Here is a 20334-nt window from a genome sequence, read left to right on the forward strand (position 1 = left end):
ATATTGTGATGTTTGTGTTTTGGCTTGCCTAGATCAATTTTTTGAAGTCTCAATGAATTGAATAATCAGCATTGGTTGCAACTGTAATGCACGTTGTTGGTTTTTTCAGCAGATACAACTTCCTATCTCAGTTTGACTAAAGAGCAGTTTAGCTTTTTGCCTGTCACTTTGTGTTAGAAGTTATGTGCATTTTTAATTTATCTTTTTTTTTGTTGCCCATGAACATAATTTTTTTATGGACTATCTCTTCATTTATTGTGCTTCTCCAAGTGATAGCTGAGCCAGAGGCTGAATAAAAGTGGGAGATCTCATAGAGGCTCATAGAAGTGCATTCATTTATCTTTCAGTATCAGTCTGGGTTGGAAAAACAGAAACCTTCTTTATAGCATTTATTTCTGGAAAAAATCAGTGACAATAAATCTGTAAGTGTTTTTCAGTTCGAATGTGTTAAGTGAGAATACTGGATTTAATTCTTTTATATAGGCTTCTTGTATGTATGAATTGGGGAAATAAATGGATTTATCAGATACTCATCACAGAAAAGTTAATTCAGTTTAACTGCTGAAGGAAAGTGGATTATTTTTAAATCAGCTTCAAAAAGGCAGGTTAGCAAAATACAGTGTGTCTGTCTAGCTGAAACACTCTCAACTTCAGAAAACATGTTAGATTTTTTGCTTTTGTAAACATGAATGTATTTTATACTTGATGAGGTATTAATTGCTAATTTGCATGATTTTGTTTTATCTGTTCTATGAAAAGTGTCATTTATGATGAATTTTCACACTGAAAAAACTTATCAGTGAGAAATTGAATTTACTTGTAAAATGTTTGTAAAAAGTAATGTCTAGGTTGGTCTGCCCTGAGGACAGCTGTTGCTACTGAATGCTTTTGAATTAATATTAATTATAATGTAGCTAATCTAACTAATAAGAATAGTTTTTACTGATAGTGTAAAAAATAAGCAAAACCAGATTTATATTACCAAAACAGCTGAAAATGAGATAGTGGTCCAGTTTTAGTATAGGCTTAATGTCTCACCTTACAGATGTTACCAGTTTAAAGCATGTGGTCATTCAGGGTGGAGTTTGGGCATCTGTGTTTTGCTTAATTTGCTTCTATGGCTGCTGCCTGCCCAAAACTGATGGACCTGTTATTTTACAACTCCAGATGTGTCTTAAGTCTTGTTTCTCTGCTGTCCAGAGCTAACCTGGCCTTAGCAGGGGTAAGCAGTCCTGTTCACCTGAAGTCAAGGAATTAAAAAATTATGTTTCTTCATCTTGAGCTGTGAGTCAGCCTGGTGATGCTGAAATCACTCAACTAAAAACTTGCTTTTCAGGGCTGATCCCTCACCCTATTAATAGGTGTCATGGTTTAACCCCATGTGGCCACCAAGCCCTATCAGCAACTCAGTCACCAGTGGGATTGGGGAGAGAATTGGAAGGGTAAAAGTGGGAAAACTCATGGGATTGTTATAAATTACTCACCACAATTGGGTAGGTCAATCAATAAGACAATTTCTTAGTTCGTTGATAAGGAACAGGCAAGCAGCCCTGGAGTCTGTGCTCCACCAACACATTTGTCTCACCTTTAGTCACTGCCCCTTTTTCCAGGCAGTTCCTGGTGGGCTGTGACATGCCCCTGTGCTGGGGTACAAGCCTGAACATGCTGGCAAGGGCTCAAGCAGCAGTGGCCACAAGCCCCCACCAGGTCTGGACAAGACTGGAACATGTTGTCAGGTTACACTCCTAGCAAGCAGGGAACAGCAGGGACAAGTCTGCTCATGACCACACAAGCCCACATTTTCCTTGTAGGTAAAAGTGGATACAATTCATGATTATAGTGACAAAATGATAAAAATACATAAAAGCCAACAATTTACAACAAAGTCATTTAAACAAAGATAATGAAATCATTAGATTTTCCTGTGTCTCATGTCCATGCTTTATTTTGGATGCAGTATTCTTGTTTGTATTGATCCCATGGTGTATTTTCATAATGGCACAAATCACTATGTGACATCTCACAGGATAAAAACAGTTTAATAAGGAAAGTGAAAGATGTGCATGCAAGCAAAGCTAAACGGGAAATTAGTTCACTGCTTCCCATGGGCTGGCCAACCATCTCCAGGAGAGCAGAGCCCCATCACATGTAATGGTGACTTTGAAAGTCAAATGTCATAACTCTAAAATCTCCATTCCTTCCTCCTCCTTCACCCCACTTTGTATTCTGAGCATGATTTGATATGGTGTGGAGTATCCCTTGGTTAGGGCCTCCTGTCCTGGCTGTGTCTCCTCCCAACCTTCCATGCACCCCCAACTTCTTTACCAGTGCATCAGAAGAAAAGCAGAAAAGGCCTTGGCTGTGTAAGCACTGATCAGCAACAACAAAAACAGCTATGTGCAGCACAAATCCAAAACACAGTCTCCTACCAGCTTAAGAAAATTAGTTCTGCCCCAGCCAAAACCAGCACAATTGGTCATTTGATAAAATTACCTTCTTCACAAGCACTTTAATAATGCCGTAGATTGGCTTTATTTCACATTCTTTATATTACTTTGGCTTGAGCGTTGAGCTGAGGATGGTGCCTTGACTTCAGCAAGATGTAGGAGTGTGCAGATTGGTGATTCAGATAATGCTGGTAAGGCAGATAAGTTTACATTCTTTTAATTCAGAGGAGACAATCCAAGTTGCTTTTATAAGTAGCCATAGAAGAAGGTGCTCTTGCCTCTCTGTCTCTTTTGAGAAGAGTGAACTCTGTGGCATTTATCTCATTAAAATGCAAATTCATGTTTCCATGGAAAGAGGAGTTCTGATGGTAGATATTTGAGGTAGCAGACAAAGGCTGTCTGCAATCCAAAAATGCAGCATTTAGGTTAGCAAGTTGGGAACTGACAATTTGTCCATTTCTGTTACCCAGCTCTGAATGGTCTGTGCTGTTAGTGATCTGAAAGCTGCCTGGGCTGGTCACATGGGATCTCATGAGGGTTGACCGCTGCTAATGAGCAGCTAAGTGTTCTCCTGGCACGCTTTAACTTGAACCACCTCTCCTGGAGACCCTTGTGTGAAATTTGGGCCCTGTCAAGAAGCAGGTGCCCAAACAGTGGCTCTATTGCTGCCTTTCCTCAGCTGTAAAAGCTGTTTTCTTGTCAGTTTAAGAGCTCTAGCATGCTCAGATAGTTCTTTCATGGTTTCAAATACAAAGAAATGTGTAAGTGTAATGCATTCTTTGGTTATTTTTAGGTATTGGTTAATGATATCTGAAATCTGTACTTCTCAAACACCTTAATGTCAAACGATGCTCCCAGACCCTGAATCTTCCAGCTCTTCATTCCATAGATACATGATAGGTTTTGGAAGGGGAAATTCTGGTTCAGGTAGTATCTTGTATTTGAAGAGCAACCACCATATTGAGGATGCAAGAGAGCTTTAAGTGTCTAGTGAACTTTGATAACTGTAAAGGATAGGAACTTTTGCCAGGTTAAGTTAGGGAACCAATATTTAGTTAGTTAATTTTTATAATGTGTGCCTTTAACAGTGCAAGGGGGAAAATGAATGAAAGTGTGTCCACTAAGTGACATTCTACAAGTAAGGTAATAGTTGAGAAGTTTAAAAGTCGTTTCACATTTAGAAATTATTTTTGTGGATTTTTTGCACGCACTTGTGTCTGTGGGTTTGTAGTGAACCAACTCAGGGACCTGGTCTGAAAAAAAAAGAGCAGTAACTTGCCTGATTTTCCTCATTGTGCTGTTGTACAAGCACTTGTGCAAGCAGTAGGAGAGAGAAAGTGAAAATACTGGTTTCTGCTGTGTTTTCTCTGCAAGAAGTTGTGGCTAAAGGCCATTGATTACTAATTAAGATCTCAAAGTGGGTTTTTTTTTAGCTTTATTTGCTGGTACTGTGGTACTAAGAGGTCTTAGGTAGATGCAGGTGAAATTACAAGCTTTAATGTCTGTGCAGTGATTTTCAACTTAATCTGTCAGTGTGGACCTTTTGGAAAGTATAGAACCATATGATATGTAGTAAAATTGGAAGAGAAGTTTTGAAGATCAAATGCATCCTTATCATGTTTTTTGACTCTTTTGGATTTTTGTATTGATTCCCAGCCTCCATTGACTGAAAGTTGACATAGATTGTGAATATATTATTGATCTTATTTGTATAGTCATGTTTGCCAGTAATAGAAAACATGAATGACTCAATTTCACCATCTGCTTCCATCACATATAATCTATTCTGTTTGAAGAGGTGGAACTTTCTAGTCTGTTTTTTTAATAAAGACTGAGTAGTTGAAGTATGTGAACAAATATATGAAACAATTCTGTGTCTGGCTGTTAAAATGACATAATGTGTAACTGCTTTGAATAGGAATGAATGCAAGTATATACAACCACATGACTGTTTTTCTATTTAAGGTGCGTATAGCAGCAAAATTCATAATTCATGCTCCTCCTGGGGAATTCAATGAGGTGTTCAATGGTGAGTATCTGTCTGGTCTGTCCTTTCATTTAAGGCATCTATATCCAAAATTGCATTGCTGATGATTCTCCTGAATTTCATGTAGCTTATATTGTAGCAGCTCCGTTGCTATAAGGGCTGGTATTGCAGCTGGGCATAATAAACTTTGCAGTCACAAGACAGCTTGAAATTTAAATGCAAAACAAGGGAAGTACTACTTTTCTTTGTGATGTGAAAATGAGCTTTGTCTCTGTTTCCAGTGAGTCATGAATTAACAGTTACAAGGGTTTCTGTTTAGAAGACACATGCTCTTATTTTTCATCTTTGATAGACAATTATATTTTTCAACAAAAACTTGCTGAAATCAAAATGGTCCTTTTATTTTTATTTTTTTTAAGAAGGAATATCATTACAAATACTTAACCTTGAATACACAAAAGACTACTGCCTAATACCCATTGTGGAAAGAATATTAATCTTCTCCTAACATTTCTAAAACTTTAAATTCTGGGCACATTCCATTTTACTGAGTGTATTGGTAAACTGAAAGGAAACTTAAAATAAGCTTCTTTCAACTATTGTTGTCTGAACTTTACCGAAGATTTAATTTTTTTTAATTGTTGTTTGTCTGTAATCAAGATATTTGGGCATGCATATAGTATAAAGAGGCAGGCTTTATAGTTGTGGCTTACAAATGTTTCAAAAGCTATTTAAGTAAAAAAGTAAATTTAGTATACTAAACCTGTAGACAGTGTCACACTGGAGAGAGCTTAAGTTTATTAAAAAATGCAATGCTTTTACAAGTACCTTGTTCTTAGTTAAATTGTGGCCAGGTGATTATTATTTAAAATTAGTACTTCATTTTTGAAGTGAGCAGATTACTAACTCAGCTTTCTGAAGATTGGTAAAATTTCTTAGAGTACTACTGGTTATAAACTTTATTTTTATGCTAATTCATAGTTGCAACTACCTGCTTAATAACAATATATTTGAAAACACTTAACAAACATTTGATCACAAATGCCTGACCACTGTTCAGTGAGATTCAGGCTGCCTTCTTAAAAAGAGAGAGAAAGCTTTTCATTCCAATTTTGTAAATTGTTGGGTTGGTTGATTGGTTGTGTGTAGAGTTTTTTGAGTATGTGATTTTTTTCTTTCAGGTATTTTATGTTTTGGTTTGGGTAGGGGAGTTTGGTTTGTTTCAGGAGGGTTTGGTTGTTTGTTTTTTAAAGAAAAAAATACGTAAAATATATTCCAGATTGTTTTTTTTATTTCACTTGAATGATACCTTGGAAGTATTTAGAAGAGGTTTAATATGTTCTGGCAAGACTAAAGATTGGTTGGTTAATGAGCAGTGAATTAAATTGCTATTAAAACAGTAACTAGTAAAGTCAAGTACTAATAAGTAAGTAAATAAATAAGAAATTTGCTGCACAATAAATATGAAGTAATTTTGAGGAGAGATTGACTATTCTATATTCATATGTTTCTTGTCTCATGGTAGGAGAAAAGCTATTGTGGTGTATATAATCCTCTGCCTAGTAAGTGTCATTAAGGAATGAGACTAAAAAGGGTAAGGCTTAAAAACCAGTAAGTTCAATGCATACCACATCAGAAAACAGTACAAATAACATAGTGTGATGGAGTTGGTAATACAAATTTTAAAGGAAACTTGGTAGAATTCTGTGCTGTTCTCATTCAGAGCTTCTCTAAAAACCAGATTGACACATTCCTAGAGCTTGTAGAATACAGCCTGTATCTATTTGCCAGATTCTCTTGGAAGAGATCAATTTCTGTACTACTATTTTCATTTTATTCAGTCAAAATTATAAAATATGAAGCAATAAATTTCCTACCTAGTAATCTCTGTGGGTATGGAGTAGTTTGGGTTTTTTGTTTTGTACAGTCTGTTGACATTTGTTATGTGACTGAAACAAGTTCCTGAGTTAACCGTACTCACATGTTGTAAACGCTTCTTTTCAGATGTTCGGTTGCTGCTTAATAATGACAATCTTCTCAGGGAAGGAGCAGCCCAGTAAGTACCAGATGTCACATCAATTGCATAAAATGTTAGTTGCATAAAAACAAGATGTTTTTTCATCTTGTGCATAATCTGTAAGTGGTTCATTTAAAGATGTGTGCTTGGCAAGTAAAACCCTATTGTGTGTGTTGGGCATCTTTGATCAAGATTAAATTCTTGGCAAAGGAGAGATCTGTATTGTATCCTAATGATTAGAGCAACTTTATTTTCTCTTTCATGGTAGATGTTACTTGAACATCTCCAAGATACTGCATCCTTAAACCCTACTTCTGTATCAGAACATTATGCCTACTGTACTTTCATGACAAAATTAGTTTCTTCTGTAACAGTGGAGATATGTGGCATAGTAGGTCAGATCCCTGCAGAATTTAAACTTTATCTGTTCCTCCAGTTTCTATGGGTTACTGTAAAGTTTAGGTGTTAGTCTGTATCAGGTTATTTCTGAATTTAAATTTTTGTGTAATGGTGGTTGGAATCTGTGATACAAGCACTGAGGGAATCACAGTGATTGCAGGAATTTTGGCTAGGTAAAGCATTGATATAATTTTTAATGCATCCTCATCCAGATTATTAGCTATTATTTAAATGCTTTGACTGCTAATAAGGAAAAAGATTGTGCTTGATGCAGACTTTTGTTGGTTTTTTTTCTCTTGTAGTGCATTTGCACAGTACAACTTGGACCAGTTTACTCCTGTAAAAATTGACGGTTACGACGAACAGGTATGAATACAATGAAATACTTGCAATCTTAAACTGTTAAAGATGTTCTGGTATTGGAACAGTTCTTGGCAAGAAAATTAAAAGAAATGCATCTTCCCTATCAAAACATAGAGATAGTCTCCCTTCAGTAGTACCATAAGTCAGTCACTCAGGGGTATTTAAAGAGCTTGACATTTTAGTCTGAGGTGTTGGATGAATTCAGTGTTTTGTAGCTGTAAAAAAATTTGCTCCATCTTTAGTAGTAGAAGACATGAATTTCTGTCTTGCATAATTTGTTTTTCTGAGGCAGTGTATCATACTTGCCTTCTCTCTTGTATGCATATTTTGTTTAAAATGTAAGTCTTTGGGTGTGATTAAGCTCCCATAAAATGCAGGATATAATTAGATGTGGGATGGCTTTTTTATTTTTTACTGAATAGCAAATGTTATTAACTAATTCTATGACTTAATAAGTTTTATGTAATATATATAAATGAAATAAATTTTAACTTAAATTTTATAATACAGGTTTTGATAACAGAACATGGTGATTTGGGAAATGGAAAATTTCTGGATCCCAAGAACAAGATTTCTTTTAAATTTGATCACTTAAGAAAGGAGGCTACTGATCCTAGACCCCATGAAGTTGAAAATGCCATAGAGTCCTGGAGAAATTCAGTTGAAACAGCAATGAAAGCATATGTGAAGGAACACTATCCAAATGGTGTCTGCACAGTAAGTGCTAAATTACATAACCACCATACCACTATATGTAGATAAAAATTTTAAAAGGGAGCTATTTGTAAACCAGAAAGACAGGCAGTTTAGACTGTAAAGAATTTGTTCCTGTTGGGGGTTCATGAGAAATGAAGGAAAGCTTCAGAAATTTAATATTTTAGCTATGCTATTGGATTATTAGTGGGTGGTTACTGCAGGTCTTACTAAAGATCTACCTCTGTATTTAAGCATTTTTATTTAAATTTCTTAATGCATTTAGACATTTTGTGGACTACTGCAGGTTGATCCTGACTATCTGGCTTGTTGCTTAGAAGGGGAGAAAAATTCTGTAAGATAGAAACATCTGCCTTGGCTTGATTTACTGATAAAACTGTCTTAGTAAAGCAAACTGGTTTTGCTCCATCATATCTCCTATATATCCAAGTGCTGTGTTCTTACCACCAGAATTGGTGGTAATGATAGCTTCTTAAAATAAAACCTCTTAGTCTGGACTAAAATAGTATTTGCTTGCTGTTACAAGCTCTATGACTATTTAAATCTCAGCAAACTGATCTATTGATAGCTGTTCTGTGCTTTATGTTGATGTGACAGAAAAATTAATCGGGGGGAATAAAGTAAATCAGCTGCTGAGTTAAGAAGTGGAGCTGGATTCCCAGATGAGTTCCAGTTCCTGTAAAGGAAACTAGATTGGATGTTTACTGAAATAATTTTTAGTGGTATTTGATTTGAGAGGGAGTGAAGCAGAACACACGACCAAACTCACCCTTTTTGCTATTCTGTACAGGCTTGAATTGTCATATAGTTGGTAGAATAACTGGTGTTTGAAAACCAGCTGGTAATAAATATATATTGTTTCACTAATCACTGTGATAGGCTTAGAATTCTTGTAATGGTAGAAAGAGAAGTTCATAATATATAAAATTTAGTTAAGATGATTGACCTTCAGGCTTTTTAATCTTAGATTTATTGGTTTTTGCATTTTAATAAATACTTTATTGTTACATGTACAGAATACTATGTATAACCATAATGGTTATAAAGTTAAATTTTACAGTTTATGTAAATAATAGTAGAACCAAATAGCAAAGCCATTTGAGCAAGGTCTACTCAAACTCTGACTCTGTTTTTTATTTTTTTCCTTCTTTTTTTTGTTTCCTAATTAAGGTGTATGGTAAAACAATTGATGGACAGCAAACCATTATTGCATGCATAGAGAGCCATCAGTTTCAAGCAAAAAATTTTTGGTAAGTTTTTGTATGGATCCACAGACAGTAAAGTATAGCCAACTGAGTAAGTGCCATTACACTGATAATCCTTAGTTCAGAGAGGGTGGTGGATGCCTATCTTGTATGGGACCCTTCTCCCTCCACTCCAGTTTTTATGCCAAAGCTGTAGAAATCTCTTCCTTTGTGATAAGAAAAATGGCAGAGTGGGTACCTGCATCTCCTTTGCAGAACTTTGCAAAATTCCATGTCACACATATGACATAAGTGATTAATTTTCCTGCTTATCATGCTGACACCAGTACTCATGGCTGTCTTCACTAACACAGTTGATTTGGCTTGTTTTGCTTCTGTTGTGACTAGCAGGGTAAAACCAGCTCCTTCTAGTTTGAATTTCTCAGAGAAAGAAGGTGACCAAAAATCACTTTGTTGGTGGGACTTAAGTGATCAGTTTTAGGGTTAGACAAATAAAGGTGATTTTTGGATTAAATAAACTCCTAAAACCTCAGCTTTTTTTTTTTTTTTTTTTTTTTTTTTTTTTTTTTTTTTTTTTTTTTTTTTTTTTTTTTATGAGATTGGTTGAATGATGTTTTCCACAGTCTGAAGTCTTTGGACAGCTCCATACAGGGCAATTACCAGAGTTGACATAAAATATCACAGTATCAGGAATGGGTTAAGGAGGTTATATCCTAAAGACAGCAAACCAAATAATGAAATATCTTTCTTCTGAAAGCTGCATATATAAGCTATTTTGCAGCTGCTTGCAGTCTATATTAGTAATCCCACAGGTAATGAATGGAAGTACAGAAATCTTTGGGTTTTGATTATGAAGGTGGATATTATATATCTATAGTAATTTCAACATGAATACACATGAGTTAAAATTTTAGCCCAGTACACTGATTTTTATTGAATTTGCATAGCCAATGAATATTTTTTCTTATTGACTTAAGTCTGCATGTTTTACATCAATATTAGAAGTAACTTGAAATAGTACTAGTTTTCTTTTTAGTTTGGAAGTATGAATGAATTTTGTTATTCCAAATAATTAATTCTATGGTCTTTAAAGAAGAGAAAGAGATATGCAGCAATATTTTATAGATGGAGAAAATCTTTCTTGAAAGTTTTCTTTGTTAAAAGTTATGGTTGGGCATACTTTATTAAAAGTATGGGTAAATATTGACCATGTTTTTAAAAGTTTTTCAAGGGTAGTCAGACCTTAATTCTTGTTCTTAGCAAGCTGTAATAAATGCATCTTGGTTTGGGAGATTTAGAGATGGAGGAATGGATTCCAAGTTAACCATTCCTCAGTTATCCAGCTGTATGGCTGGATATCCAGCCCAAGCCTCAGCCAATATTTATTCTCAAGGTGTTCCAGCTTTTTAGACATTTGGAAGTCTGTTAGCCTACTATGAGACTAAGTTTGTTGGATGATAGAAAAGCAATATATACCAAAGAAAAATACGTTGTGATTATTTGAAACACTGTCAACATAGTAGCATAGAGAGATTATTAAAGCAAGGTTAATCTCTTACAAAATACTCTTAAGTCAGCTGAGCTAAATGAAGAAATGGAGTTGTTTTTATCTTAGAACATTTCCTTTAGACAAATCCTTCGGAACTTGAATTTTTTTTAATAGAGACTTAAGGACAAAAAAGATATTCTAGAGTGGAAACACTGTTGTCATCTCAACTTCAAGGGACCACAGAGTGGCTGAGAAGCAAACAAATATTTTAGTTAACCATTGAATCCGTGGCTTTCAAAAACTAGAATTGTACCTAAGGTATAATCCAGACATAAGCTTTCCCATAATCAGTGGGTTATCAATAAGGCTACTAATTGTATTAGTGTCAACTAAGCTGGGCAATCCTTTCAGTTTTCTTAGTAATGCTAACAAGCTTCTGAATTGTCTAAGTCTATATTTTCAGTGATAATGTGGATATTAGTAGCTTTTAATTTTAATATTTTATGTCTTTCTCTTCCCTGGTTGAATGCGGTGGAATCTACCTGGAATTCCTGTTAGGAATCTACCTAAGAATAGCAGGATTGGAACACATAGTAGCAATTTTCTTTCTTTCTTTAATTAGGGCAAACACATGACAAATCATGCTGCAGTGCATTCTATATTCAGCTCTATAGTACTAACCTTCTAATCTACTAACCTTATAGCTGAATAAGAAAATGTCTAGTTTACAGGAAAGAAATCAGGTGAAACTACACCATGCTGTTCCCCATGCTATTTTCCAGGTGTTTGAAACACTCTTTAGGCATTTTGGCAAGGATTCTGAATTTGTGGAAGGAAGCTGGAAGGAAATAATCATCCTGGAAGGGAAATGTTAGAAGAGCTGAAAGGCCTAGTTACAGTTAAACCCAGCAGAAAGTCTTGCTACTTTAATGTTGCTTCCATTCAAGTTTTTGATAGCCTGAGGTGAAGTGTGACTTTGGCTGATATAGCAAGTCATTGAGGTCCTAGAAACAAAATACGAACTGTGGGTCCCTAACTAATACTACAAGAAAGAAAGAACATTGGAAGCTTTAGGTATTTTCTGAAGTTAAGTCCTTCTGTTAAAAAGTCCTTAATAATAAATCTCCTTGATCCACATCAAAAACTGAGGTTATATATTACAGGAAACTGATCTGTTCTCTTCTTGACTGATTATGAGGCTGAATCCTTAGGGGAAGATTTTCTGCATGTGTAGTTGCACTGCAAATTTCATTTTCTGGTTTCTTTTGACGATTTTGTATGTTGGGATTTTTTTTCCATAACCAGTGGGGTGGCATCCAATTTCTATTTTACTGGTTTTGTTCTTTTTTTAAAGGAATGGCCGTTGGAGGTCAGAATGGAAGTTTACAATCACCCCTTCAACCACTCAAGTGGCTGGCATCTTGAAAATTCAGGTATGCTTATCTCAAACTGTGTCCTGAGCCATAAAGTCTCCAGTCATTATCAAGGGAGACTCAGGCCAGTGTATCAAATATGTTAAGGGAAAATGGGGACCCAATAAGGAAGGCAGCAATGTTCATTCACTTAAGTGTTAGTGACTTAATTTGCATATTTATCTAATCCTTAAAAACTTAAAATATGTGTTGAATGCAGGAGTCTCAGAGGACTTGAGAACATGCATTCAGCTCAGCTACACATATACCTCTTTGGTTTCCTGTTGAATTCACAGTGAGACAAGCTTTTCCTGAGAGTAGGCCTGTTCTGAAGTAGAAATTTTTTTTCCATTTTAATTGATAATGGGTTTTTCTTAATGTTATAATATTACTCAAAAAGGTGGAAACCTTTGGTTTCACCAATTCCATCATCAGAACTATTTGAATATGTGTCTTCTTAATTCAGAATTTGGCTTTCCTGTTGGCTTTAGGGTATTCAGAAAGGAGGAATTCCAAGCAGACAGAAGTCTTGAGAGCAAAGGAGGTCTGTGATGTGGTAGGCAGAGCAACTTAACTTCCTGGATTGATTCCCTGGAATGTGTACATATACATTGCAGCAGTTTCTTGAAACAGTTCTGGGATCAGGGACTAGAAACTTAATGCAGTCTGATTTTCTGTGTAGTAGTGGTTTGGGTTTTTTTGGTTTTTTTGGGTTTTTTTGGTTGATTTTCTTTTTTTTACAAGACAGAGTCAAGTTTCTTTTTCTTGCTGTTTTTTTGCTCTCACGAGTTTTGCTTGTCATTACTGCTCAGTGATGACTGCAGAAGGAAGATGCAAAGCAATGTTTTTCTAGCCTGAGGCTAGGATGTTAGTTTAGGATGAGGTAGCTTTGTTCAAGCAAAGGGGACCCTGAATCTGCTTTCTTATGCTGGTGCCAACATTTGGAATGATAGTCAAAATGTAAACAGCCATTATTATGTTGTCAGATCACAACAGTCTAGGTAAGCAGCACCTGAAGTAACTTCTAGGCTTCTCAAGACTTTGTCATTTAAATTCAACTTGGAGCAAAGCAGGCATTTTTTCCACAGCATGTACTTTTGGTTAAATGTCTTAAGAGTTTTCCAGAACAAGGAAGCAGATGTCCACCTAATTCTTGGAAAGGTTAGGACAGCAGCCAAAAAATAGTCTGAATGAGGAATTCATTTGGACACCAGATGATTTTGTCTTTTAGTACTATTTCACATAATTAATCAACACATTATTTATATTCATTAAAGTCTGTGTTCTGGAGAGTGATGAAAAGTTCTACTTTTTTGCTTGTGTAGAAACTACTTGTTTCACCAATTTTAAACTCAGTTTTAATTTTTTAGAAATTGTGTACAATTTCTTCAATATATGTGGGAGTGTTCCCTTTTCACCTCACAAAACAAACAAAAAAAGCGCTTTAATTTTTTTTAAGGTGCAAAATATTTTTCTAGAAAATGACATCTCTACAGCATTAGTATAATTTTAGAGTACTGAAATTTCAGTGTTTGCAAAATCTTTGACAGTAATACACTATTGCTCTGTTTCTGATAAGGCCTTTTATTAATAAAAGTTGAGGAAAATTTCAGCATCACCTGCTATCTTCAGGCGTCTTCAGTATTTTTAAGATAATTTGTGCAATTTCTTACTTTTTTCTTGAATTCTGTTAATTCTGATGTAGGAGATGCTCTATTGTCACAATCTCTTTTGTTTAATTTTCTTTAATTATATATAAGGAGAAAAGCAACAGCAGAGCCTTTTACTAAAACTAAGCCCCTGTGGCATTTAACGTGCTCCAACTGTGCATGGAAAACAATTATAAGTGTACTGGTTGCTAATTTTATCTCTTAGATAATTTGTTATTCTCATCCCTCCTTAGTTAACCTTTCTTAACAGAAGGTTAACAGTTAACAGTAGTTAACAGAAGGTTCTGTTCATAAACATCCTCCTTCTTGTAGTCTTCTGAACCCAGACCTAGCATTCTAGAAGGATGTCAGCAGTGAGGTGTAGTACAGAACAGTTACTTCTCATATTTTGTTGAAGATGTAGCACATCCTAGAATTAGGTTTGAGTCTCCATCTCTCTTAAGCTTTTAGATCTGAGTGTTTGCCAAGAATATGACTCCGTTACACAGATGAGATGTTTGTGCTGGTCAGAGCATAGGGGAGGTTTGGGCTCTCTGCAGTGAATTCTGATGGATAATGGGGAACACACATTTCTTTGGGTTCTGCTGCTTCATTGGGAGTTCTTAGAATTGTGCACTGAGAAAGCACTTCTCATCTTTTAGGAAATAAATTGAAAAAGACTGGCAGAGGCTTTACCCAGCAATATTTGATTTGAAAAGAAACTTCTTGTGTGGTTAAGTTGATACCTTTTGTTCCAAAACAAGTATTTAACAATAAGCAAAATAATAATTTAAGATGCATCACAGGAAACTAATTTTTACTCATATAGGAAACCTTTCCTTTGTGTGGTATTGCAGCTGTTTTACTGTGTGTCATGTTTTTGTTGTTACTTATAAAGTTGAGGGTCTTTTGCACATACGATCATAATGCATAGGAATTATACTATTTTGCATTAATCTCAAAATTATGTTATGTTGGCTAATAGGGCCAGACACAAATATTTCATTTTCTCATAACATCAGCTATGTTGACTATCTGGACTTTATCAAACTTGTAAAAAACCTTCAGAGATGCTTATTTTTAAATGTCAACCTGCATAGTTTCTTTAGCAATTACTGTTAATGATCACATGTAGTTTTATATATGCTTCCTGATTTTTAAGTTTTCCAACAGTTTCATTAGCAACTAAACGTTTTTTTATCTGTCCCAACTGTATTTAAAAGTACTAAAGTTAACTTGGGTAGAGTTTTAGTGTTCTGCAAAATAATCAAGGAAGCTGTTCCATAGGTACAGCATTTCAAGAATAAATAATTTCAATCAGCTTTGTTATCTAACCTTGGGAATTGCTTTGTCTAGATAAATACCAGCTTTTGTTATGAGACATATCTAATAGAGGAAAACATCAAACCCAGACAGAGCTAGAAAGGGAAGCTTAATGTTGCACTGTCCTTAGAAAATAAGGACAATTTGGGGAAGCAGAAAAACTTCACAGTATCCTGAAAATTTCCCATAACTATTCTAATTTTAAATTGGTCTTCACCATTTGGAATGGTCTAGTCTATTCATTTCAAGACTTTCTAATAAGGTCACATAAATAAGGTGTTTCCATCTTCAGGATGTTAACCAAAAATTAAACTTCTTTGCTTGAAATGCTACTTAAGGCACATCAACAAAAATTGTTTCCAGACTAGCCTCTTCAGTATTCCCCCTCAAAAATAGTAAATTCTATATTATTTAGGTTTTCCTATTTGTTTTTGTTCTCTAACATTCTGTATGTGGTTTTGGCTGATCTGTATAGGTTTCTTACTATGATAAATAACGCAACATTTTGATTTTCCTGCATGTTGTTGATCTGTAAAACTTAATATGAGGTTCTTTGTTTAATTTTCTGCAGGTTCACTATTATGAAGATGGTAATGTTCAGCTGGTGAGCCATAAAGACATACAAGATTCTCTAACAGTGTCTGTAAGTGATCTTTAAAGACCTTAATGGGTATATTGAAGTGACTTTTTAATTAGAAAGAAGTAAGCTTTAAAAAAAGCTCAGAAGTTTTGAGAAGTTTTTTCTTCTACATGTATGGGAAGTAATGTTCAAATTCACAGATATTCTATATGTTATATTTACTACTTCTACTTAACATGTAGCTAGTGTTTAAAAAAATTAATGTATGCTTACATGTGGCTTATATAAACTACTTTAAATTTGATTTTAAAGCTTTAATTAGCTTGTTGTCAGTCTTCCTGCACTTCTGTTGTATTTAAACTTTGGTCTGCAGAATGACCTACGGAATTAATTTTTGAATATGAAGAAGGTTTGAGTTAAAATAACTGACTTTAGTAGTACAAGCTCTAGGAGATTAACTCCTGTGCTCACTGGGAAAAGACCAGTATGCTAAAACAGTAAACAAATGGTACCAACTGAGAAGCAGTAGTGGGTATTCTCCCTTAATTTTCTCTATCTGTAACTGGTGCTGTCAGTGTCTTGTTCTGTACAAAAAGCCCTTTCAGAGATGGTACAACTTGAGAATCATAACACACTTCTTATTTAAAGCATTATTTTTTTCAACTTCTTGCCAAATGGATTATTATAGTAATGAGGAGCCAATAATAGAAGTAAAAATTGTTTGGAAATAGTACCAGATGTATCTTTTAAGGATTGATAATGTTCTATCCTAAACAGCTACTACTTCTGAAATAATGTCTATAATGGCATTTATAAACTGCAAGGTTTCCTGTCTGTTTTTTTATTAAAATTTAAGACTGTGAGGTTAAGCTGGCAAAGAGAAATTGTAAAAGTGAACAGTAGAAGTATTTTAATGATAATGATTAGCAGTGGCCAATTTGGCTCAATAGGTCAATTCAACAATATAATTAAATTAAATTAAATTAAAAACAATAACATTGTTTGTTAATATAAAGCAAGGCTTGTTGGCTTTTTAGTTGCAATAGAACCAAAAAAAAAAATGGGGGAATGTGGTGCCAACTGATAACACTTCTGGAGCTGTAGATATAAATTAGTTCTGACTCCCTGGAGCAAAGGGATCTATTTAGTCTTTCATTCAAATAAGAGTTGCTTCAGGGAAGGCTATGTGGATGCAGCTCTCCTGTCAATAGGTTTTTGCTTCACTTACTGTTGGGAAGAAGCTTAATCATGTTTTGCAATTCAGTAAAGCAGCAGCAGACTGATGAGTAGGACAACATTGTTTACATAACTTAGCTAAAACAAAAGTAAGTATTTATTGCTGCTGGTTACCAATTTTTAACCTTGGCTGTGAGCTTTGTAGAGGGCAGAGGCTGTACAAGTTCTTATTTCACACAGAAGAAATGGTAGGTAGATTGAAAGCAGTCTCAATGACTCCTCTTTGTTTTTATTTGTCAGAGAACCCATTTTAAAACCATTAACAGGCACAACAGAAATAAATGAACAATTCTCTTCTTGCTAGAGCTGTTTTGCTGAAGGTTATTTTGTTATCCCTTGTTTTCCTCTGAGACAAATAAGACCTCATACCTCAGAATTTTTCCTTTCATTCGCATAACCTTTGAAAGCATATCTTCAGTTCACTGAAAAGTCAAAACCTTTTAATTTGTTCATCTTGCTCTGTCTCCTTGATGTCTCTTGCAGTGTCCAAGAGCACTTCTCCAGCTGTTAGGTGCAGTTTCACTGAAACTTCGAACCAGTTATGGTTGAAGCTCTCAGAGTTTTCTCCAAGTCTTTGCAGGAATGAGGGATTACATGGGACAAGAACACTTCTAATTTTCAACAGCTTCTGCAAAAGCACTCTTAGGAATGTCTCCAATGCTAATTCAAATTTGGAAATTCTTGAACCCTCATTTCCTGCTGGAGAATTCTTTTAAACACTTCAGCAAATATACCTCCAGACTGACTCATGGGGCATATTTTATTTTTTTAGAAAACCATGCATTTGCATCCTTAAACAGTTTCTTTTCTGACTTCATCCTTATCAGTCATGATGAAATTTGCACCCTAATTTTTGCAAGATGTATTTGGGGATGATTTTGGGACACCAGATATGTAAAGTCTAGTGTTTTCCTCAGCTTAGTCTCCAGATTCACAATGTTTAGTGGTAAACAAATCTGTTTTGTTTTCTTGGTTATATTCTGCTGTAACTTGTGGGTTAGCTGATGTTCTTGAAGTTTTCTTGAATTCGTACAGGAAATGTAGCATTTATAATGTTATTATCCATACTTTGCATGTTTTTAGAGACTTGAGTGGGCACTGTCATTTTTCCAAATGCTTATCTGTTTCGTATGTCTTATTATCATACCACAGAATTCTTAATCAAAGTTTGTTAATGAGCTTCATAGCATTCTTTATGCTTGTTACAATTTTATTTTGTTTTTCTAACATCATCATCACATGCGATGGGCCTTTTGGATGAGTGTTCAGTTTTGGTTTAGCCACTGAACTGTCAAGTGTTCTCATCAAGTCTGACATCACTTATAACTATAGCAAACACATAATCCAACTGGTCCTAGAATTATGCTGGATGTCAGACCTAATTCAAATGCTTTTTTCTAGAATGAAGCCCAGACAGCGAAGGAATTTATAAAAATTGTAGAGGCTGCAGAAAATGAGTATCAGGTATGTGGAAATAAATACTGTATCCTTATTCATATTTATAGCATTACCATGTACTTAATCAAAGCTAGTATTCTATAACCAGCAAGATTATGCAGTTCCATATGAATAGATTATGTTCTGCTAGCTCTGTCTTGCCTTTTCCTGCCTTCTGGTGATTGTGCTCACCTGCCTAACATTATAACAGAAATAATTTTTTGAGAGCAGAAAAGTTCCTTGCATGATTAAGTATCAGCAGTTCTGATGTCAGTAAAGCATTAGTGCATTCCCTAAGTGGAATTTTTGTACAGGTTCTGTTCAGAGGCTACTCCGTTAGACAGCTTTGCTAAATATGACTGTGTAGGCATTACCTCTTTCAATTAATCATTTCAAAGTTTAAAAAGTGTAACTGTTCTAGATACCCTCTTCAGAAGTGGATACATGTTAATTCAGGCATTGAACATGAGGTGAATTTCAGACACTGTGTTCTGTCAGCTTGAAAGAAATACCCTTTAATAAAAATTTTTGACGTATCTATAGTATGCATTATATTCAAGTTCAAATGATGTTGTGGACTGACTTCCCCACAGAAAAAGCAGTGGAAGGCTTTTCTGACAGGAATTAATGATGTATAAACTAATTCTGATCAGCATTTTATTCATGCTGCTGATTAACCACACTGTGGTTTGCTGAGACACCTTGGCTGCGACCAGGTTTATGACATGTCTCACTCATTTTCTTCACTTAGTCTCAATCTATAACGAGCAGCTTTCATTCATTAAATATTATTTCGATTCAGCGTGTTTTGTTAAGCCTGTTTAGGAAGTAGCAGGCCAGTGAGCCACTGAGTGTTTTTGTGCATCCTAGTTCTGATGTGTTTGTTCTGTATGACTCTGTTTGACAGACTGCTATCAGTGAGAACTATCAGACTATGTCGGACACTACTTTCAAGGCCTTACGTCGACAGTTGCCAGTGACCCGCACCAAGATTGACTGGAACAAGATCCTTAGCTATAAGATTGGAAAAGAGATGCAGAATGCTTAAAGTGAACATTGCATGACTGGATCATTTTAGTGTCCTTGTGTACAAATAAAAATTATTACAAAAAATATTTGGAACTGTCAAATCACCCAGTCAGCATGGGCTTTTGCCATTGAAAATCACTGTAAGTAGTTTGGGTAGAGCACAAAGCTTAGCTAATTGACTTATTTTCTTTTTCCTTCCTTCCTTTCAGAGGGTTGCAACTTCAATATAGCTGAATATCTTCCTTTAGAGTTTCCGTTGTACCTTTATTTTTTTATAATGAAGAGACCATGCCTTTAGTTTTCAATTACACATTAAGAACAGTTGGAAAAACTATTTTTGCATATAATAACCCTTCCTCTTGCTTTCATGTGAAATGGACAACTTGCAAAATTTGCTGGATTCCTTCTGGAGGTCAGTAACATGCATTTCTAGGTCAAGGTCAACATGGAATTAGCCATAGGTGCTGTTTTTGACATCATCTGTCCTTTCATTGTATGTAAAACTGGGAAAAGTGTTTCCTGTATCATTTAAACCTAGAAGACATACTTGCTAGCCCCATGGTAGCTAATTGTTAAAAAAAAAAAAGGCCAAGGTCTAATGCTGTTTTAAGGTTTTGAAATTAAATAAAAATACTTACTCCAGAAATGCATTTAATGCTTTGTTCTGACAATTATGAGCTCAAACTCCATCTGCCCTTCAGGTTTTTTATCGTAAAGCTACAAATATATTAAACAAGGCATATTGTAATATATATAATCCTGTACTCATTACTACGTCTGTTTATTTTTTCTTGGAATGAAATGTACTAAAATTCAATGTGACATTAAAATGCAAATTTTCTATTTATTTGAGTATCAGATTGCTTCCTGATATAGCCTATTTTTGGTGTTTCTGAATGTTTTTAAAATTCTGCTTAAAACAGCCACAAACTTGTGTATTTAGAGATCATAATATCATTATCTTCATCTGCATTTAAAAAACATCTGCATATGGAAGTCTACCTAAAACAGGTATATTTTAGCTTCATATTGGCTACAGCGGATAGA

The 20334-nt window shown here is 35.0% G+C and overlaps 1 protein-coding gene across 2 annotated transcripts in view; it reads left to right on the forward strand.

Annotated features, from left to right (window-relative positions):
* CAPZA2 (capping actin protein of muscle Z-line subunit alpha 2) overlaps nt 1-20134 on the forward strand; it is a gene marked incomplete at its 5' end in the record, with an annotated part of 30101 nt that extends 9967 nt beyond the window's left edge. Inside the window, 9 exons of one of the 2 annotated variants that reach the window (XM_079303587.1) lie at nt 4413-4476; nt 6439-6490; nt 7153-7216; nt 7724-7930; nt 9098-9177; nt 11976-12054; nt 15577-15648; nt 18223-18285; nt 19166-20134. In XM_079303587.1, the coding sequence (XP_079159713.1) occupies nt 4413-4476; nt 6439-6490; nt 7153-7216; nt 7724-7930; nt 9098-9177; nt 11976-12054; nt 15577-15648; nt 18223-18285; nt 19166-19306 (822 nt within the window). In that variant the 3' untranslated portion in view covers nt 19307-20134. Of the gene's footprint in view, nt 1-4367; nt 4477-6438; nt 6491-7152; nt 7217-7723; nt 7931-9097; nt 9178-11975; nt 12055-15576; nt 15649-18222; nt 18286-19165 lie in introns of those variants that run through there. The other variant, XM_079303586.1, reaches the window with a different exon arrangement.
* Nucleotides 20135-20334: the final 200 nt, after the last annotated feature.

This window comes from Erithacus rubecula, assembly GCF_903797595.1.
Source record: "Erithacus rubecula genome assembly, chromosome: 4".
Taxonomy (NCBI): domain Eukaryota; kingdom Metazoa; phylum Chordata; class Aves; order Passeriformes; family Muscicapidae; genus Erithacus; species Erithacus rubecula.